This window comes from Opisthocomus hoazin, chromosome 25 (assembly GCF_030867145.1).
Source record: "Opisthocomus hoazin isolate bOpiHoa1 chromosome 25, bOpiHoa1.hap1, whole genome shotgun sequence".
Classification (NCBI taxonomy): domain Eukaryota; kingdom Metazoa; phylum Chordata; class Aves; order Opisthocomiformes; family Opisthocomidae; genus Opisthocomus; species Opisthocomus hoazin.
Genome location: NC_134438.1, coordinates 9,148,109 through 9,171,348, shown reverse-complemented (window position 1 = coordinate 9,171,348; position 23,240 = coordinate 9,148,109). Strand labels below are relative to the sequence as shown.

The following is a 23,240-nucleotide window of genomic DNA, read 5'->3' as shown; positions in this document are numbered from 1 at the left end:
CAATGCCCACAGCTGCAATTTCCATTGGAAAACAGTAAAATCCAAGCTTTTCTGTTCAGCTAAACCCGAGTGCCCTAACTGCGTGGCGGCTGAGGCTCTTCCTCCTGCAGGCTGCATTTCATTACGCTGCGGTGCACGCTAGCTTGACTGTACCGCGTGGTCAGACCAGACAGGAGGCTGTAGAACCGGTGAATGAGCTGGAATGACCGCACGGCACAAGACAGGCAGGAAACTCCAGTCTCAGAAGCCATGGAGCCAGTTATTTCACCGACACAGCCTGGCTAGCTGGATCTGTGGAGAGACTGCATAAATTTGCTGAGAGGCAGCATCACGCTAATTCAGCTATGCCATTAAGAGCTCGTTCACATTCGCTTTTTGACTGGGATCTCTGAATTTGCCTTCCACAGCTTCACAGAAAGTTTTGCAGCATGGCACAGTAGCATTATTTTCCATGTAGCTCCTGTATGAACTACACCTGCTTCAAGACTGCTAAAACATGCTCTATTTTCTGAGCCGTCACATGCTATGGCAGCTCTGCTCCATTAAAAAAATCGGAAAGGATGTCTCAAAAGTTTAATAAAGGATGGGAGAAGCTAAGAGGAGAGGGAGGAAAATGTTCTTTCAGATGTTCTCATCAATAAGACTAATTCCCCTTTGGGCTAGCACGGTTTTAACTTCTGGTTAGAGGCACAAAAATATATGCCACTCCTCCTTATCTTGCCGAGTCACCTAATTATTCCCCTTCAGTACCTACAGATACTGATTAGAAAGGCTCCCTGGCTTTGCCAGCCACTTGCTGAGCAACCCTGGATAAGTGACTTCATCCACTTGTCCCTGTTTTTTCATCCAGTAAAAGGTACCATCTGTCTGCTTCTGGTCCAGAGATATTCTGAAGATTGTCTGCACTGCTCTTGAGGTGTACAGAGTACCACAGGCATGCCACACAGGGGTTTTATACATGGAGTGCATTTTTTAAAATCCATGAAATATAAAGATGATTTGCAATATTTTAACCACACATCACATCTGTTTTCTAGTCTACAGTGGCTTTTGTACCAATTCATGCTGCTTCCTGCAGCTCAGGAAGATACCAGATTCTAGTGAAAAAGCACAAGTCATGGCAGATCCAAGTTCAGCCAAACTTCTCCTTTTATCAGCTGCTATCTTACCCAACTGTGTGCGACACACTAGGTAAGACAGGATGCAATTTTTGTTTTTAACCACCCAGCACAAGTGGAATAGTAACCTAATACCTGGTTTGGCCCTCAGCCAATTTGGTATGCCTGGCAAACAGACAATAAGCAGTTGGAATTCAGTAACAAGTGCCTTTTGTTTGCACAAATTAAAATGGAGTTTGTGTTTGGTCTGTGAGAAAGAAGCCAGAGGGGTATTTTGTTGGTGGTCAGTTATTTGTTTGTTTTCATTCAAGTCCTACTGCCCAAAATAAAACAAAACAGGGCAAAAACATGCTTATACATGGGGCTGAAAACTAAGATGCTAGTTTCCAGCCAAACTGGAATAATATCAATTTCCATGTACTTCTTTGCCGAGGCATTTTCTCAGCCACCTTCCTCAAGCACAGCCCTTGCTGAAATTCAGTCAGGAGATTACTTATCCTTTGGAAGGATTAGAGGAATTGAAGAGTAACTGCCATTCAATAATCCCGTGTAAGTATCTAATCAACCATAAGGTAATTACCAGAAAGTTTTAAAAGGTCAAAAAGGCCTTAGCGCGATGTTACTTGCAAAAGAGAAGGTTCCTCCTCTGCTTGGGCAATGTCTCATAAAAAGAAATAAGAGAGAAACAGAAAGTAACACTTCAATATATTTTTCATACTCCTTTGCTATCCATTAAAAACCTCAAGAAAAACACAGGGGACAAGAACAGAACAGCACACTTGCTCTTACTTTCATCCCCCTACAGAAATCAGTTGCCAACCCATACAAACAGCTGCTGCAAAAGACCAAAATCATCCCGCTCTCCAGGTAACACACAAGAAGACGCTGCTCCTTCAAGTCCATCTTAACACGAAATATCACACACAATATTGAGTATAGTTCATTTTCTAGCAGTCTAAATGGACAGCATTGTATCAGCTCTCTGTATCAGTCAGCACAATATAGAGATGTTAAATAACTGAACGCATTTTCCTCAAGGCATTTCAAAAGACTGTCAAGACCAGAATGAAAAGCCAGCGAGGCCTCCCGTTACTACCGACCGCACCTAAACAGATTTCAATTTTCAAGTCACACACTACTCACATGACTCTTTCTTATTGTAACAACTGACACCACTGAAGGCAAAGACAGACCTGAAAGTACGCTAGGAGTTTTTTTATCAACGGTCTTCCTCTTCCATTACTCTCTTGGAGGCAACGTGATTTAGGATGAGCCTCCACAAAAGTATTTGCTAGAAAGCTTGAGTCCTCCTGCAACCCCCTTCTCCAGGCCTTGCAATGGCAGAAATAACTCTCAAAGATCATGACACGTTGCAAGGCGGTGGGGAGTGGGGTAAGAAAAATTGCTTTCAGAGTTAGACTTGCAATGTTTTTAACATTTTAACTAGCAGATGTTACACCAATTGACAAATCTCTGAAGAGACTACACATTACTACTTAACAAGAGTTTCAAAGCTTCCATATCGTGTTTCTTCAACTGGAAGAACAGATTCTTAATAGAAAAAAAACCTCCCACACTCTTCCACCCTTTTTTTCCAGGTAGAAATCCAGGGGAGAGAAAGCGCACAAGGCTAACAAGAGAGAACTCGGCTGCATTTTCTCCTTTTTCCAGAGAAGGACAATACATCCTTTTATTATCTAGTATGGTAGGAATTCTCCCTAATTTTTCTTTTAACAATAGTTTCTCCTCCATGGCGGATATAAATTTGTCTTCAGAGAGTTGTTCCTGATTATATTCAGAGTTGAAGACCTGGAGAGTTTCTGCTTTTTTAATAAAAGTTTCATAATGCATACAAAACTGTGAGCAGGTTAAGAGGAAAAAACATGGTCTGAATTTTGACCAACAAATCTCAACTGACCACTTCTGGGAAAATCCTAAAATACTAGAAGAAAATTACTAAATAAATCAAAGGCAAGTCAAGCACAGTCATCCACAAAGAGGAAAGAAGACCCATGTGTTAGGCACAGTCAACGATAAATTGATCCACCAGAAGTAACAACTAAAACTTTGTATTTCAGAAGGGCCAAACAAAAATACACTCAGTTACCTTCTTGAAGAGGCGCCCCGAATCTTCGCTGACCTGGACAAAGCGCGGGATGATGTTGTTGAGATAGATGTCACTTAGGGTGGTGTGATCCCTGCTCTCCCGCTTCACTTGATTTAGCAGGAGATTCCAGCAATTGACTGGTGATAGCACATTCTGATCCTTCCTATAAGGGACACAAAATAGAAACAAGAATTGGATAGGACTTCACCTGAAGTGGACAAAATGATTCTGTTCCCGACGTGCTAGATCTGTAAATGCTACACACCCAGCTACGGGACATACGGGTTTGCTGAGGGAGAGGAGAGCAGAGGAAGGCTATAAAATGGCTATCGCACACACAGAAGATAGGCCCTCAGTTACACATGGCTCCGTCCACATGGCCATGGGCTTTTGTCCCCCAACAAGCAGATCAGGCAAATGTAAGCTACAGTATGCCAAATGTAGGCTCTAATTTTTTCTTTGGAATCCAAGATTTTGTGCATAAATTACAGTGCCTGAGGGACAGCGATGGCTCCAGTCTCTGACAATAGGTTTCACAGTGCTGTCTCAGGCATTTTGACTTAACCACAACAAAAATATTTCAAGCATCCAGTTAGCTAAATAGCATCTGCATAGGAAACAAAATGTTATGTTTCATGTACAAAAACAATTATGTGCAAGCATCTGTATCTGTCCTGAGCAAAAGAGAAAGCAACATTCATACAACAAGCTTTATTTTCTCATCTTTGAACTTTCTCCACTTTATTATGGCTGATTCACTCTGCACCCTGCAAATAAGCAATACAAAGGGCAAAAGGGGAGATGAGAGGAACTTCAGTTTATTTGGATCAACATTTCATCTACTGAAAGGAAAATAAGTCATTTCTTAGGGCACCATTTGATATCAGATGAAAGCAAGGACATTCACAGGGATTTTGCATGGTCCTCCGGCAGCCCCGCAGCAGTGCTTGGAACTGGCAGATCTAGGTGTAGTCTTAACTACATCATTTACTTCTCTCCAGATCTGTTTCATCATTTGTTTACAGTACAATAATATTTATTTAGAAGAGAGTAAATCAGAGCTCTGGTGGAAAGCCAAAGCTCTTCTTGATTATTGTACGCAGTTGTATCAGATTTCTTTCCTCTTAAAAGAAATGCGGTTTAATTTCCATTGAAAAAGGGAATATTCTACACTTAAAAGGACAGCAATCTCTGCTGCAAGAGATGTCTGACATTGTGAAACATGAAAATTAAACCTCGGCAGACCTTCATTACCCTTCTCATGACATCAGCGGTTGGATTTGTAGTGCAATATGGATAATTTTAGATAAAGAAGAATAGTTTCAAAACAGTTGATCTTGATGCTTTGTTTCTTTTCCTTCAAAGAATCAAAAGCTCAGGAAATGACTGTCGCTTATGATCTGGACTGCTTTAAGGTCTGGAGCATGTGTGTGTGTAGTGGGAGTGGGTATCAAGAGGATTCTGGGCTTTTGGTTCTCCTGGTGCCAGAGAGCTAATTAGTAACTACGAGACCCAGCTAACAGCACTGTGAATCTACAGGTACCGACCAGGCTGCAGCCAGCCCTCGAAGGGCACACGCACAGATAAGGAGCCGTATGCTCCGACCCCCACTGGAACAGAGATAAAAGCTGCCACCATAAGAGAAGGTAATATTAATAAGGTTTTTCTTTATTCAGGTGAAACAAGAAACACCAGCCAGCTTTCTTCCACTAAAGGCAGGGCAGAAGGAGGAAAGGCAACCCCAGAAAGAGCTCCTCCACGGTGCAGCGTGTCCACGTCATCTGCAGAGCCACCACCTCTGCCAACAGACGCACTGTGGCTCAGGTAGGAGACAGGGAGCAAACTAAGACAGTACTGTGGATGGATGTACGTAGAAGTTTATGAAGGACAACATTAAAAGATGTTAAAAGTTGGCTAATTTGCTCCTTTACACCAATGATATCAAAGTACTTTACACGCTGACTTAGTATTTGCCCTCTAAAGCTGGAAGAGCTACAGCAAGAGAAAATTAATCAACTACCATAAAAAGTTTGGGGATGAAACTTTGGAACAAAAAGCTCAGACTGTCCACCAGCTGACCTTGTTCTAGCTATTCCAACTCCTGCCTCAAAACTCTTAACACCCTGTTACTGCTTCATCGCTTTGCTGCTTCCCAAGACCAGCACAGCCGCAGATCTCCTCCGAGCAGCCAGCAGTCCAGCCGCGTGCAGCACGCTAACCTGCCTTCTCAGGCTTCGCACCACTCCTCTGCACCAACTGCCAACCCAAAACCACCCAGCTGGTTTGAGCCTTAATATCTCCCATTGCATTCTCTACCTCGTTACGAATTTTCGCTGTCACCCCACTAAGAGCACCCGGCTGTTCATGGATGCTCCCACTCAGGTACCAGCCCACCCCACCTCAAGCAGCTTGGAAGAGCTGCGAGCAACAAGGACCAAGCGTTCTGACCGTAGACAAGAGCACATGCAAGAGCCTGGAGAGCAGCACTGCACGAGCACCTTGCTTTCCACAGCAAACTGAAGCACCAAATGGGAACCAGAAGAGATGCAATAGTTAACTGGACAATTCCCAGCTGTCCAGGCTGCCCTACCACAACACCCGACGCTATTCTAAGGCAGCACATAGCACGAATACCAAGAGCCCATGAAAAGTATGGTGAGTAAAATAGCTGGTGTCTAATGGCGCCAGATGGGTTGTTGACACACTCCGTGTGGTTAGACATGAAAGGCCATCCTGCAGGAAAAAATAATCACAGCCCCACATGCTTCCAATCTGCGACCGGGATTGTCACCTTCGGGTCTGCGCAGGGAGCGCCGCACCCTGAGCTCAACCTCATGCAACCACAGCTCTGCATGCTTCAAGATTTTTCTTTTGAATTCCTTTAATTTCTTGGTGTCTGTTGGTTTCACTAACCCCTTCAGTACCTGGTTAAAACGGTCTGTCTTGCTTTTGCACAGGTTCAGTGTTTTCACGGCAAAGTTTTTACAGGAAGCAAGACAGAAACGCCCCTTCACTACTCACTAGTGACAATTCTCTTTGCACTGGCAAAAAGCAGATAAAGGCAGGTCTTAAGACAGAAATGAAACAGAAGAGGAAAGGGGCAACTACTTGCTTCAAACCTTCCAAGTCGCCTTTAAAACTACACACACTTTAACTGTTAAAGCACCTTTAAAATGCAGCATTTTCTGGGGTGGAACATGGCAACAGTTTTCCCAACACGGAGCAGAAGTTATACAACTGTTTACAACAGACCCTTTTCTACCATAACCACAAGCAGATGGCAGGGAAGCAAATCGTGATTTCCATTAACCGTTTCAGTTCTCAAAGGAGCTGGCAAAGATACTGTGCTTCCAGTTTCATGTCACCACAGAGGAGGGATGAAAAAGGGAAGAAAGATACGCGGTAGGGACCACTGGGTACAATCGAGAGCGAGCTCGATTTCCACAGATTCTGCAGAATGACTGGAGTCAGTACTCGCCCTTAAGAAGCAGAACTGATGAACACAAAACTTTAGGACCTGGATATGAATTTTCACAAAGTGCTGGCGATCTCACATGCACAACTGTTTGACTCGAAATTCCCCTGCAAGGAGAGGAGGAGAAGGAAGATGATGCCAAGATCCAGGTTTATTTCAAGTACTATTTATACTCATTTAAAGATCGTGTGATGATAGTGAATCTGGAGAGTTTATTTAGGTTAGCCTAAATTACACCAGATCACAGCAATCGGGGGGGTTTGGGAGCAGGAAGAGGAAGTTGTGCACAGATTTTTAAGGAACCACAAAGTATGAAGCTCTGTGGTTTCTCGGCTGTTATCTTGATCGGGTTCTGTGCAACATCCACTTCAAAGGTTTCAGTCGGTCTCAAAAGATCAGAACAGAAGATTGAGTCCCGAGTATCTGAAACTTCTTAATTAAATTACTCATTCATACAAGGAACTCCCCAACAATCCAAGATTTATCTGCTCTAAGGCAAGCACAAGAGAGTGACGAAGGCGATGCTTAGTCGGGCACAGCAAGGTAACCCCGTTCAGAGCAACAACAGAAAAATCATCTTAAATAACAACCTCCTCCCCCCACACTAAATTAAAAAATACCAAACAAAAACCACACCCACAAACCAGCAATAGGAATATCGAGCTTCCATAAGGAGCACAAGATGAAGGAGTGAGGCAGATGAGAATGAAAATATTACTAACTAGGAAGACAGAAACATTTAAGTTAACATAGGCACGTCGCACCGTCTGTGTGAACAGAAAACTTCTCCAACCATCCTTCCTTCAAACTGCAGTTTTTAAAGCAAGTCTCCTGGTGGTAGATACAGAAACTGAAGTTTCCTGTTCCGCCTTCCTCCCCCCCGCTAAATATTTGGGACCTGTTTCCTAGACGTGTGCAGCAGTCATTTCAGACCTGGTACCTCCCGAAATAGTGGTCCAGATCCTGGCAACGGAGAAGCGGATTTATTCCCCGTTCTGCAGAGTAGCCTGCACATACTGCCTTTCCCATCTCAGCAGTGATCCATGGGCTCAGGTCTCTGAGCTCTGGAGGGTGCAGCTCTGCAGTACTGACCTCATGCCCAGCTCACCCGAACTACCTGCTAAAACAAGATACGAGGTGAAGGGAGAGATGAAAGGAAAGTTGTTTTCAGATCTGTGCAATTCTCAAGTCCACCCTGCAAACCATCAGAGATAGACCAAGTGTTACAGCAGAGACACAAGTCTTTCTGTATACACTTTTTCAAACCTGTCTGAATTTTGTCCTCTGCAGTGTGCTCCGTAAGAGTAGCTACAAACATACCAACCAACACAGTGCGATACTGGGATCGCTGATGTGGTGAAAAACACCATGAAGATCCTTCCTGAGGTTTTACATCAATTTTCGCTGGTGATGTAACCCTAGCTCTCCAAGTTCAATGAGGCCAATGAATAAGTGAATGCTTCATGCTTACAAAAAAAGAATCTTCCAAATGTTGTTATTTGAAAGACTCAGGAAAACAAAAGGCTCAGGACTCAGCTCCATCAAAAAGAATCACAGGTCAAAATAGCCTCTGACAATATCAATAATAATAACAGTAGAAATAATAATAATGATGATGATGTAACTGAAGTCCAGCTGACCCAAATGCTTTTGTCGATACCTCTCTCAAAGCCTGTATCATCTCTCCTTTAAAGAAATCATTTCACTTTTAATAAAACTGAAGTTGAATTTCTGAGCAAGCTGCTCATTCAAATCACTGTTTCATTTCCCCCTAAAGCCTTCCTGACACCACTCAGTGTTAACTGTAAATTTTGAGAATTACAAGCATGGACATACATGCTGCTCCCTGCCCTTCTCTTCCAAAAGATTCCAGTTATGAACATCTGTTGTTTACAAGTGCTCAGCCTGAAGGTTGCCAGACTTATTCTGCATCTTCTACTTCAAGGCAAAGGCTGCCAGAAAGCCATCTGAATTTCATGCTGGGATATCCTGGACATTCAGCTCTCCAGCTGACAATTGCTACTCACTATCCTGCTTCCAAAGATGATCTTGATTTAAAACATGGCCTTAAAATAGCATTGTCTTTTCTTTTTTTCCCTTTTTCCTTCCTTCCCCTCCCCCCCCAATTTCTCACTGGAACGGAATCACTCAAGGTTTGCCACAGTTTTCATATTGTTAACTGATTATTTGAATAGACAAACACCTTTAGGACAAAATCACATAAAATAGGAGAACTGAAGTCTGGAGGTTAAAGGTCTGAGGGTTTCACTGCAGTGGGAGAGAGCCGCCTTCTGCGGATGGAAATCAGCCCCACACCCAGCGCTGCGGCTGGCAGGGACCCCCGAGATCCAACAGACCCCTGCTGAGAGGGATGCTCTCATTTAACCGCTACACAAGAGACCTTTACTTCAGCAGATCTTTAAGAAGTGATGATTATACCAAACTTGTGACCGAACAACATGAGTTATTAGACTTGGGCTGTGAAATGCATTCTTTTTCCTCCAGTCCTTACATCTTGTGAAAGGGTATTTACCAATGGGTACTGAAGAAGCCTTACCAAAACATTATTTATGACTACTCTCTTTAATGATCTGTTCTAACTCAAAAAACATTTTTAAAAGAGAGTAGGCAAAGTGAGGTCTAACAGCTATGGTAGAGTAGTTAAAAGCAAGTAAAACCTGGGATATGTCCAACTGTCACCAACTCATGCGTCACCTTGGCTAAGCCAATCTGTTCCCCTTCTTCGCAAATATAAAATGAGAATAACATACACCTACCTCTGTAAATCATTTAAGATGCTCCGATGCAGCTAGCTTCAAACCATGCTATGTGCAAGCACCCTTTAAGTCCATCCCTGGCTATACACAGTTTGCTGTCAAGACTCAAGCACCTACATTTCAAAACCCGTATGGAAAATGTAGCTGACTGATCAGCTTACCCTCTGCTGCGGCCACATCTAAGAAAAACAAACCCCGTGCAATGCATTTGTCAGAAACCCAACACAAGCCTGCACCTCACATCGCTCTTTCCTTTAAGTGTGTGCTTTTACCAGCTTGGAGGTGGATGGTGCAGAAGCCACACAATCCAATTTCGAGGGTCAGACTGAAGCCTCCTGCCCTTGACAGCATTCCCTTAAATGAACACGTTCGGAGCAACTTGGCAATTACATAATAGCCACTGCGTATGAAAGCGCATGCAAATTACAGGGTTCCTGCCTGACAGATTTCCTCCTTGACAGCGCGTTATGAGATCTAAAAACGGCAAGGGACGTGGTAAGCACTCACTGAATGATACGGTACCTTCCGACATAATTATCATCTTATCGAAAGAACATGCTATTACTGTATATTTATGGGGTCACAGCCGGGCAATTACGGAGTAGCCACCCGCCTGTGCACATCTCAAAGTCATGTAATACCAGACTCCTTAGGAGGAGAGATCTGATGGTTGGCTTTGATCAAATGGTCTTCTGGGGACTTCCAAATGAGATTACAGGCTCCATATCTACAGAAAAGATACCAACCAAGTTACTCTTCGCTATTCAGACAGAGCGGCGTTAAGGATAGGTAATTATAATCGGAATTGCTTCCTTACTGATCCCTGTGGTATTCTGACACATTTCTGAATGCTACAGCCAGCAGACACAAATGACCGAACAAGTAATAGACGGAGCTACCCAGGACAGACAGCTTTACAACCGTGGGCCACTGCTGCGACAAATACTGCCCACAGACAGCAGCCTCATCGTTATTTTTTTCCCCTCATTCCAGCTCTTGACTAAGTTAACAACTTGTGCATTTGGGACTCAGACCTTGCAGCGGTAACATATTCCAAGAGCAAGACGCTTTTCTGCCAGGAGCTATCTGCTGCCAACGTAAGCGAAATCAGGAGCCTGAGCAGCATTAGCCCATGCTCTGCAAAGAGAAGTGAACCTGATGCTCAGTCACAGGCTCCAGAGTATTTCAGGCAACGCCCTGGACTTGACCGCAAAAGCATGGACATTTAATTCAGAAATTCAAAAAAAAAAAAAGTTTTATGTGGTGATAAAATCACCTGTCCAATTCAGTGTACACTCAATAGTTAGGATATTCAATGTCAGTTCTGTCCAGGTACAACTTTATAAAGCCTATCTAAAGTACAAACAACTCAAAAAACAGGGGCAGGACTTGGTAAAGAAAATGCATTAGTACAAACAAACAAAAAAACCCTGCAGTATCACAGCAAAAGCATTTAATTCACATGAAGCTTGACACCATATAGGAATTTGTCCAACTATGGTAAAAACTTCCACAATAAAAATACATTCTAAATCTCAAAATAGGAAGTAAGCCATATACAACTTTCCCAACACTGAAAGCTATGCATGAAAGTGTTTCTGATGGGATTTTTCATATCATGTAATATAAAGGAAATCACCTCAATTTTCACCAGGAATAACAACAAAATAAACTGAAAAAGACCAGTCATAATGCTGAGGAAAATTATAGTTCAAGACATCATTTCCTTAGTGCCACCCTGAAGGCATGTGCAGAATATGCACAGCTTATAGTTATAAGAATCCTTTCACTGGAAAAGAAAAAAAAACCTCCTAAGACAATTAGAGCTCTATAGCTACGCAGAATAACTCTTCTCCAACCTGTCAAGCAGCTAAGCTTGAGAGCCTTGCTTTCCTGACAACGCAGCATGCATGTGTGTTTTAAATGAGAACTAACGTAAACGACATCAAAGCTGTACAGAAAGGAAACTAAAATGGTGCAGACTTCATGGCTTTCACAGAAAGAGCTTCTAGTGGGAAGAGAAAGCCGATCTATCCCCACATCCCTCCAAATACAGCAACAACAAAAACACAAAACCACAAATAATGGCCCGACCCAAACAACGCTAAAAGCAACGCTGCACTTTGGGCGGAGACAGGCCCAGATGGATCCTCTCAGACCAATCTGTCCAAAGCAGAAGTGATTCAGATCCCAAGGCTGCTTTCGCTCGGTGTTTTCCCCAGCTGCTACCCTGACAACAAAACCCGACAAGCTTGCGCCCTGCCCAGCTGTCAGCTACAGGAGCTCCATCCTGCGACTCTGTGCCGGCCACCTACTCACTGGGCTGTCGTCTCGGTGCCACGCCACCCACCCAGCCCCTTCTTCACCCACAGGTCCTCGCCCGCATCCCTCTCCCTGGGACAAGCACCTGTGTCCCCGCCACCACACAGGAGGAAGCAGAAAATCAGAGGGCTTTGAATCCATGAGACCACACTCGATATGTGGCAATCATCCCAACGCAAACAGCTAAGCACGGAACAACCAAAGCAGCATGGTCAGACCTACCTGTACATAATGTTTCAAGCAGGTGAAACAAATGATTGTCAATAAGGACACTTTACATTTTAATTGAGTTCCATGAGCTTAATATCTATGGATTCCCTCCCCCAAATGGCACAGCTCTATTTGGAAGTACTATTGGCCTTATTTCTCCACTGTTTTGAACTGATAGTAGCAGAGATGCAGACTCTTCAATCCGACATTGAGTGCATGTAGGATATTGAAAACAGAGCACTGCAACAGCACATCACAGCATATAACAGATTAGAAACAGTTACTCAAAAAAAAACAGACCAAAGCCACTGACACTGAAGGAAATCCTGGCTTTGTCTATCAAATCTGGTGCACAGCTTTGCCCACCTTCCCAAGAAAATGACTCCTTTTAGACATGCCAATTTTTACCATTCTATTCACTGCTGACAACATACGACCTACCAGGAACTACTGAAAGGAAGCCAGCAGCCAGGCTATGCAGAAACATGAAATAGGTTCTGTGTTTAATACAAACTTGGGAAACATTTTATTCTGACATGCACAACAGTGCTGGTACCTACATTCACTATATCAGCTCTTTTTTTGCATTCCTATCCTTGTGACCACATCTACAGGTAAAAAAGGGCAAAAACAAAAGGCAAATACTCTACTTGAATTGTTGGTCTTTGGTGCTCCTAGTTTTAGCCAGGAATCTCTCAGCCAACTTCTCCAAATTCCTTGAGTAATCCATCTCAATCTCTGCCTTCTTGCGGAAGAAATCCTGCAAGTCCTGCAGTAACTGGACCCGAAGCTCACACTGTTGGTCAAGGCATTTCAGCTGCTCTACCAATTGGGCACGGATCTCTGTAACAAATAAAAGCACTAAAGATTAAACAAAATCCTGTTAGAGAAAACACCATAAAAATCTCCAGTAAAATATAGTTAAAAATAAGCTCCCTCATTAGCAATACATCAGCCAAGCTCCATTATGATACAGAAAATGATCGCGATTGCAATAACCAATAACCTGCACTCCGGTGCACAGATCTGCAAGCAGAGCTTTACTGCTGAACAGTGCATCAATTACAAGCGTCAAGTGCATTTCTGGCATCAAAATGAAGTGGTCACTGCCTAAAAATGTACTGAATCTCAGCCTGGAAAAAGGACTGAATGCTGCAATACCCCACATCAGCTCAGAAAATCACTTCAGGGAATTTCTATCACATTCCTTCGCAGACTACACTTGATGCAGAAACAAGACATTGCGCATACTGGGGCACTCCCCAAAGGCACCAATTTCAGATTATTCAGTTAGTTACTGAGTCTCCAGCTGTGCAGCTCTCATTATAAACCAAGCCATCGAAACAGATAAAGACACCCCTTTGGAGAGCCAACATGACAGTGCTTCCCATTACGGAATTATTTCCAGGAAGATTATTTTTCTTTTTAAAATCTCTGCAAGTAACATATCTATGTCTGAAGGACCCATAAAGCAGACAAATATAGGTGTTAATATTATTAGTATGCATAATTACTACTGAATTTATCTATTTGCATTAACACAATATTTTACAAACAGCTTTCAAACGTTTTACGAATACAAAAACTTCTCACATCAGCCCTTTAAGCCAGGCTGTTCATCTCCCTATCTTACTGATTCCGAATTTGAAAGACAGAATAGTGAAATGATGAACGTAGCAAGAAAACACATCAGAAATGCATCAGTCCTTTAGTCTAAAAACACAGAAATGTTCAGTGATACAGCTAGTAGAGGTTATTTGGCTTTTATACAGGCAATAAACTCAACACAAACACAATAAAATATGCACTTTCATCTAAAGATCTTTGAGCCCTCAAACTCTAGAGATGTCTGCTATTGCCTGACTGTTATTGCTGCTCTTTCTAATGATTTTCAGAGATGTGTTGTTCCAAGCTGAATTCAGAGTCAGCAAAAAAATGAGTAACATTCAGGTCTTCAGCATGCACAGCTTTGCTTATGTCTATGCATTGCACCTGCAGGCACCCACAACTCCGTCACCACAACTGAAGATGGGCAAGTATCACTTTCCAAATGCCATTTTCAAATCAACTACTTCATTGTTACTTCCTGAGAGATGCAATAACGGAGGCCAGCTCAGCCTCCTCAGACTGCTCGTGCCTTTGCCCAGAAAACGCATACCATCCAGACCTCCCAAGCGCTTTACTCTTACCATGCACTACAAGTATCAGTTGCCTTGAACTGTGCTCGCATCTGCAAGAACTGTTTCAGGGGGTCCAGGACTTGCAATGAAGAAAGCATGCATCCTTTTTGGTTTTTTTTTAGGGACTCCAAAACCTAAAACATGTCTATACAAGTACAGCTCCTAGTTTGGCTTGCCAAAAAAAAAAAAAAAAAACACACACCACCAACCCCAAAACCCCCCAAATCTGCAAAAACTTGGGGTTTTCAAGCTTAAAGATGACCTTGATTAGCACTTTAATTTGGGAGAACCACTTGTCTGAGACTGTTGTACCCAGGGGCTTCCGTACCTTTCACCACAAGGAGAAAATACAGGCAGCAAGGTCTAACACAGAAGGAAACAGAGTAGTCGGAACTGCGATGTGTGGCCAAAGCTGCTCACGTTTATTTTTTTTTCTCAGGAGAGAACTTTAGAAAACGGAAAACTTCTGTCTCATCAGGAAATACAACTACAAGTAAATGCACAGGCCTGACTTGACCACATACTTCTTTAACCAAAACCACGTCAGCACGGCCGTTTCTCTGGGGCCAGGGAAGCCCCAGCTACGCTTCGCTCTCCAGCCCAGGCACCTGCAGCAGGAAGGGTGCGGGTTCACCCCGGGCAGGGCCCAGCACTGTCAGGTCCTCAGGCCAGGGCTGACTGCAAGGCCGCTGCAGAAAACCCAGAGGAAGCTAGGAGGAGGCTCTACCCTACAGCACTCGCAAGGGCACAACCCTTGCTCCACAGGGAAGGCGGCATGGGGAGGCATGAGCAATACCCACACGCTGCACTTCTTGAAATTTCCTGAAATTTCTCCGTTTGTGAGATTTCTTTGTTGTTTGCTCAGTTCCAGCTGGCAAAAAGTATTTCAGGATTAGCAGGGGCTGGGAGGGGCACAGGGAAAGAACAGAGTTACGTACATTAGATCTGTTAGCACTCCTTTAAAGAATTGCTGCCTGATGCTCAACATACGCTGTCTCTCTCTGTACGTGTATCTTCTCCATTCAGCTCAATCCCCAATTACAAAACTACTAATGGATTTGCAAACCTCTGTATGAGTGGCAGGTTTAGCCTCGTGCAATGACAACCCCATTCTACCTGCGGCTTTGTCACTAAGACTTTCATAAAGAAAAGAAGGTGAGGTAGCTAGACGGTAACAGCACCAAAATGCGCCGCAGCGTAGTGTTTCCTTGCTGCCATGACTCACTCTGCCTAGTCCTTAAGCTAATGCTCATCTGCAAGGTCTCACATTCAAGAAAGAACATCCTTCAAGGCAAGGAGTAGTAGGAAGCTCTTCCTCCCTTTGTATCTTCTCCTCCACCCTTTCCTCAACAAAAGGGATGGTCCCAACATAGAAACAACTCCATGACCTTTTCAGAAGTCATCGGGCAAAGACACTAATTTTAGTAAGCTGTGGCTTAGTTCCTAGACTCATGAAAAGGTATCACACAAAGACGATACCTGAGCGGATCCGGCATCTTCTGCTGAGCAGATAGAGAACCAGGCACAGAATTCAAACGCAGCGAATACCTTCCTTGTACAGGATGTATTTGTCCATTCAGGGCTTGACCATATGCGCAGTATTATTTTTCAGGAAAAGTCCACTGTATCGTTAGCATGGATGAACAGTAGGCACCATGTTTAAAAAAGATCGGGATAGGAATAAAAAATACCAGGTACAGCGCAGGCAGGTAATGGTGTGGCCACCTGCTCTCCTCTGTGCTACAGCTGATGGATCTTCTACGAGGCCGATAACCCGGCAAACTCTGGTGTTCTCCATCAGTCACATTCTTGACTGAGAAACTAGCTCCAGGAGAAAGAGTAGAAATACAAAGGACCACTTCCAAAAAAACACTAGTTCTCAAAGACTATAAGACCTGCAGAGCACATGTATTTTAATTATAAAATTACAAGCAAGCTCAAGCTCTTGGTTCTCAAGGTGGGGTACTACACACACAGCTCTCCTGCTAAACAGCAGCAAGAACTAGTAAACTTTTCCTTCAGTAAGAAACGCGGTATCAGCACTTTTTCTTTATAAATAAACTCAGTGTTTTTGGAGGGGAGCAGTGACAGCTGATGGGGCTGCCCGCAGGGGAACAATAAGCTATTCAGCTCCAGCTTATCGAGTCTGTGGCGCTGGGCTGGAGAAGGGCAACCTTGCTCATCTTTCAAAAACACACCACACAGTACTTTGCCACAAAATAAAATCAAGAATGCGGGAATTTCCTGAGGCTTACTGGGCTTTCTAGACTATAAAGTGTCTGCTTGGGTTCCCATTTGCTTACACAAGCAAAAGACTTTTTTTCGGACTTACTCTGAGAACATACCATGGCAGAGTCAGGGGCTGTGCGTGCTCTAACCCGCGGGTCACCGTATGACATGGGACCTTTTTACCTCTGCAGTCACAACTACCACTTTAATTTTGAATTCACCGCTTTCGCATCTTTTAATTTAAACAGGTTATTAGGTTAACAGCCACTTCAAACACCAAAAAGCCTTCCACCTCCTTTCCTTTTCTAAAACTTGTAGACCTTAGCGATCCCACCCACTGCTCATTCAACACAAGGAACAGCCTCTTCAAGACTGCGCTCCCGCTGCCAATGCTTCAAGTGCCTGCAGGTGAATAAGCACGTTGAATTCAAGGTCAAGATGCCAATAGTAGAATTAGGATTAAACACCAGGTATTCTTATTCTCACACTAAGCCTTGCCCTGTATTGCAGAATCCTTTCTACTGTATTTCAAGCTCACGTGGCTGACAAGTACATAATTAAAACGTCCCTAGTAGCAATGGAAAAGTTTTCCATCCGTTTAAAGCAAACCATTTGTTCACTTCCATCACCAGATCACAAAGTCACCCAGGTCACAGAGGGACGGAGTATTGTATAATGCTAGGCAGTTGCATAATTTACTTTTACCCTTTTTGCAACTACCTTTTCAACATTCCCTGCAGCACTCGGGAGGCACGTCTAGTTTTTAATGAATTCAAAGGGTAAGGAAAGATCTTCTACGTTCTGTATTTTAGTCACATTTGTCGTTCTCAACATTTATAATGTATTTGACTCCCCCCCCCATCTAAACTTTGAAGCTTATACAGTACTGATAGGCACAAATGATACCACATTATCATGCAGGTAATTGTCCCTGAATAAAATGCTAGTATTTAAGCAATGGTGCCTCAAACACTTCCATGGAAAGGTCATCACCAGTAGCTTCCATCACAGGCTACTTAAGAGACACACTACATTTTAAGCTACCACCATACCTGGTCATCTCTTTAAAAAACCTGAATGATCTTCATGAATTGATTGTTCCTGCTTGGAAAAGGCCACTAATTTAAACTAGATCAGTGTCTACGTGGCTAGTTACATGACAAATCTGAGGTCTCAAAACACTCCTAACCCTACAATTGTGGGAAGGATCCAGTAAATGAAACTAATAGTAGGTTATACCTAATTTTAAAAACGGATACTTTTTTATGCTTGAGCAGAATATAAGAATTGTGGTGCAATTATGGACTTCTGCTGAACACTGGGGACTTCTCAAACTACACCAAACAGGAAAGGTTTTCTACAAAGCTCCTGGCAAGAATTTGCACTATCATAAAACAAAGACACCCAGAGCAAGCAGATATTTACGCTTTTGATTGGAACTATTCCTTGCTCTTCCACAGCATGCAACATTCAGCTTCTGAAAAAGAATTTACCAAAATTATTTTCTTTTAGGCTTAAGCATTGAATAAACTAAAGTTGGAAGTATGGAAACAAAGACATTTCTGTATCATCATGTTCATTCTTCGGTAGATAACGTACAGACCCAGGAGACCTCCTTGTCCAGTCATCCCATGCTCTCTGAGCAATGTTCCTGCTCCAAGCAGGATCACCTCCCTAAGCAGGGTTTCAGCTCTTCCCAGCGATAAGCTTTAACTGCTCTAACTGGATAGTGATACGGTGAATCACAGGCCTGCACAGCACCGAGCACCAGGAGAAGGCAGAAGCAGCCTGAGCTGCTTTTCCGTATCTAGCTGCATCTCCATGTATGTGCACAGTAGCTTTCTCAAGACGTTCCCACCCCATCCCAAATGCCATGCTGTATAAAAAGATGACAAGCTTGGGAAAGGAGTGGGATGACAACAATACAGAACCACCAACCCCCAGCTCCCGCCCAGATTAAACAGCAATCCTCTCACCCACACAAATCCGCTCCAACTGGCAGAGCTGAACTCCAAAACCTTCTGCGCCCTCGCCTTGACTTTGTGGTCCCCACGGCTGCTCTGCAAGGAGCGGTCCTCCTCCCGTGGTAATGCCATACAAGCTCAACACAAGCAGGAGGCACATCAAAATCAAAGCCAAACAGAATCAAGCCACGAATGGGAAGGTGGAAGTCAGCAGATTCAAAACTTTACGCATAGCTCCGTTACCCTGACTTTCAGGACCCCCTCCCAGCACATAAGCAGCAATTACGCAGAAGGATTGGAAGTCGCCGAGCATTAAACTGCACGCACAGCTCTAACACAATCTTATCTTTCAGGCTACTTGGCAGCATATGCAAGACAAAGCAGCCCAAAATGAGCAAAATCTCCACTTCACACAGAAGACTGGAGCAGTAATTTTAGATCCTGTGCCTTGTCTGTGACAAGTTTCCTAAATCCTCGTCTCCTGAAACCTGCCACGCACTCGGGGGCTGAAGATCAGACTATGGCGATGGCAACACAGCACCCACCTGCCTCCCGCTGAGAACCCGGTGGAAGTTTAGGTTAAGATTGTAGTTTAGTTTGAAGTTAACACTCCAGACTCTTTCAACAAACTAAAACCAACTAATACTACAGATTCGAGTAAAAGTTAAAACAGTTTAAATACATCAATAAGTTTTAGAAAATGTTTTGGATTGCATATTTTGACATATTCCCAGCACATTACTAATTGCTAAGAATTGTTCGTATTTCCTTACCATCATATATAAGAAAGGCTGTACTCCACAAGTGAAAAACTTTGTAGCTTTGTGAAAACAGCCTCAATATTTTTTTTGGTACATGATTACAAATAGAGCTGTGACAAATGACAGGCAACAGTCCAACGACCTTGACTATAGCTGGGAGGTTTAATGACGTAGAAAAGCCTTTAGTGAGAATTTCACGGAACAGACTCTGTTGCTAGCCAAAAGCTGTTGATCATCACAGCCTTAAAAAAATCTCACTGGTAATCTAAAAACTAGGCTTTGAAGTGAAAATGATATGAGAGGAGGAAATACAGTCTTTGGTTTAAGACCAGAGCCAGGAGGGAGATTCAGGTTCAGGTTCGTCATCCTGTCAAACTGCATGCCCTGGAAAAGGTAAATTTTCCTTTGAAAAAACAGGATATTCCTTACCCATTTGAGAAATATTAGTATTAGGTAATACACATTAACCAGAATCCTCTTACAGTTATAAACATACAAACAGAAATGTAGGAGTTAGTAGCTGAAATTCTTTCTAAGGACTGATAAAATCATCTTGAGGTATAAGACGAGTGCAATAAGTTTTGCATTAGTGAAGTAAAAGAACAGGATGCGAGACATGCTTAAAAGCAAAAATTAAGGCTAGTCTCAGTCTCAGCGCAGTACTGGGGACACTCATCTTTTATTTTCATACCTACATCATAATATATTTGCATCACTAATTACTCAGGTCTACCAGCTTTTCTAGGCACAACAAAAGTCTCCCTCAGAGGCGCGAGGCTGATGGTGCTTTCCGCCTTCATTCCAGCTGTACAACGCCTTCACCACAACTGGGAGCCTGAAAACTTTATAACTTTAAGCACCCTTCAGCTGGAATCCCACTGAGCTCAGCAAGCCTATACATTGGTTTCCCGTACCCGTATGAAAAAACACACACCCACAATTCACAGACTGCAAACTGACACAAGGCTTCAGATCTGCAAAGCTTTTAAGCAAATGCCCCAAATTATACAATTAAACATGCTGAGAAGGTTGCCAAGGCATTTAATCCAGGCGGAATTCAAATGAAATATTGAGGGGTTTTTGTCTAATGAAATAGCCACGGAAGTCTCCTCTGCTATTATCAAAGCACAGTCCGCGCTGCTGATTTTTCAGGGAGGATGTTTAAAAACAGAATCCAGATTAAACTCCCCTGTGCAGCGATTCTCTGCCCTAATTCCAACAGCAGAGCATGGCAACTCCTCCTGCGCGCACGAGCAGACAAAGTCCTCATCTTTGTAACTAATCCACAGCGTCCATTAAAACCCTGATAAATGTAATATAAGTATAGGGGGCAATGTTCCATTTTTAGGTTCTACAACTGTTTATTCAAAACAAATAGAAGTTTACCAATACATTTCAAACCAGCAAAACCCCCAAACCCACACGCAAGCAGCAGGAACATTACAACTACTCCTGCCCACAGAAGTTTCGCAGGTATTTTAGGATCGTCTGTACTCAGTTAAAGGTTTCCCCAGAAGACATCAAGCCAAAAAAGCATCAGACAAACCTTTGCTTACGCTTTCCGACTTTCTGAATGCTGGATAAACCACCACGCAGAAGTTGTAAAATTACATTTTATCACTAGTTTGCAGCATGGATTTATATAACAAACAATTTAAAAGTCGTTTTGACACATAGACCATTATCATAAACAAAAGCAACACACACACAAGCCAGGTCATATTTTCAGTAGTCAGAAAAATCGCTCCTGCTGACGAACTCGCCGTAGCCTCCAGTAACGAGCGTCCCGAGTGCCTGTGTGCTCTGGGAAGGCAGAAATCACTTTGGGCCCATTAAGCAACCTGACATCAAATTTTCTCCAGACGACTGTTTAACAGTTATTTGAATGGCTTCCCCTCACGCGGGGTGACGAAGCCAACACTGTGTAGATAGCCAAAAATTTGGGGAACGTTTTTAACGCAACAGATTTCTTTTTTCCTGCTTTAAAAGCTCTTTCCCATTCTGGCTCAAGGCAAACCAAGTCTCTCTGAAGCGCCAGGCTCTCGGGTATTTTTCACCACACTCTACTACTGACCCCTCAAACCTTTTTCCCCAGAAAGAAAAGATTCCTTCCTCAAACACTAGTGTGTTAATTACAAAAAAAGGTGGTTAGCAGCGCAATGAGCCTGGACATATGCTCCCAAGTATCAGGAGTCAACCAAAGGTAATAAATGCAGTAAGGAATAAAGCTAAGCACTTGCTGGACATATTTTCAATCAAATTACTCCCGATTTCTCACGAAACCAAGGTTGCCACTAAAATTTAAGTTTCTGGATCCTTTCTGGGAGAGAAGACAGGAGCGGGGATTTCCACCGGGTATTGCACAAGGCGCTCACGCTCCGAGGAAGAGAAATTTAACTCCTGCTCCCCCGCCATCTCTGGGACCAGCCCTGTTCTCCCCAACCACTCTGTTTCCAGCACGGGCTGTGCTGTCCAGCACACTACGGACACTGCCATTTAACATTTTAAACACCATGAAAAAGTTATGAAGGAGTGAAATATCAAGTCCGGGAAAGGCTCACGAACAGTGATCAATCCTGGGCTTCCCCATGGAGCATTGCAGTGCGAGAACTAATCTGACTGACCAGAAGGTGTGGGAAACGTACCGAGACACCCTCCAGAAACGACGTTAATTCATTTGCAAGCAATGAGCTGCCTGGGTGTGGAGAGAGGGAGGGAGGGGAGCCAGGTACTCAGGGCTCCTTATTTCAAAACAGGAGGAGATTTGAATGAAGAATGCTGTACTGCAGTGTTTCATGCTGCACAAAGGAAGCTAAATTCCTCTCTCAAGGGAGAGGCTGGCACTTGCTTTCAACAGAAATGTCTCTTTATTCTAGAATGAAATCCATCAGGAAGAGACAGCAGAACAGGTCCGTGAGACAAAAGCAGAGTGAAGGCGCTGCTGGCCCGGCTGAGCTCTGCTAGCACTGGGCACACTGGCTCTCACCCCACGGGTCAGCAATGCCCCAGCGCCGTGCAAGACGAGGGCTGCGGGACACCTCTTTGCTTTGGACCAGCTTCATTCATTTCTTGATACCATCCATGAGTGGGCTCCACAGAAAGCAGTCAGGAGGACCATACCTTACTGAAGGAGGCCAGAAAAAATAAAGGAAAAAAACCAAGCAGGCAGAACTACATCCTGAAACCACCAGGAAGCAGGAGATGTAGGGTCATTCTGCATCCCATCATTCTGCAGCTTGCTAGTACTTCTCCTATGCACTACATAAATGGGAAGAACACCCTAAAAAAATACATTGTAAAATGCAGAATTACCAGCACTATCTTAGGCTTCAGTTCAGATGCAACAGAAGACCGAGAGGGCTGGTTACCTCGGTTTTGCTCAGTCAAGGCAGAAGCAGCCTTGGTCTTTGCCATCAGCTACCTGACACGAGAAGTTAAGAGAAATTTTCTACTCCTAACTTCTGCAGCCCTGCTTAAGGCTCTTGTACCCTCATCTTCACAGGCAACGTTAGGTACCTGCAGTGCCACTGCCTCCTCCTATTGTCCAAGCAGGACAACTGATTTCCATTCCAAACACTCCCACTCCTTTAACAACTAATTAAGTCTGTGCCTCACTTTCTCCATTTATAAAGCTACGCAGGATACCAGACACGAGAGCTCTGAGCATTTAGTAAAACTCCAGCCTAAACAGCACCCAGCAGCTGCAGAAATGTTCACTTCCCACTCCTCAAAACACATCCCTCCAATCCCTCCAGCGATGAACAGCAGAACTTTTCTCAAAAGAGCTCAATAATATTTGTGTCTATTTCCCACTGTCAGTACTGTAATTCAGAAAGGTGGGCTTTAGGATTAGGAGAATTTTTTTTTTTCTTCTCAGGTTTAAGAACAATTCTGGCCCATTTCTCCCATCTATTGTTTCTCATGGTCTCTGCTGTGCTGTCCTGGCCTGTTTCAGAAATAGTTTCTCTCTGCAGCTCCACAGCAGCCCTTCATCACCACTGCCCTTCGTCCTGAAGCCTGCTCCCCTGCTACACAACACTGAGGAGCTGTTTAACACCAGCAGCTCCAGCCCAAGACTTTACATATGTCTCTGTCCT

At 43.5% G+C, this 23,240-nt stretch overlaps 1 protein-coding gene across 3 annotated transcripts in view; it reads right to left on the bottom strand.

Annotated features, from left to right (window-relative positions):
• Nucleotides 1-23,240, bottom strand: part of SRGAP2 (SLIT-ROBO Rho GTPase activating protein 2) — a 108,852-nt gene that overhangs the window by 58,408 nt on the left and 27,204 nt on the right. For all 3 annotated transcript variants that reach the window (XM_075443236.1, XM_075443237.1, XM_075443239.1), the window contains 2 exons: nucleotides 12,660-12,852; nucleotides 3,226-3,388 (listed from right to left, as the gene is read on the bottom strand). In XM_075443236.1, the coding sequence (XP_075299351.1) occupies nucleotides 3,226-3,388; nucleotides 12,660-12,852 (356 nt within the window). The remainder of the gene's footprint in view (nucleotides 1-3,225; nucleotides 3,389-12,659; nucleotides 12,853-23,240) is intronic.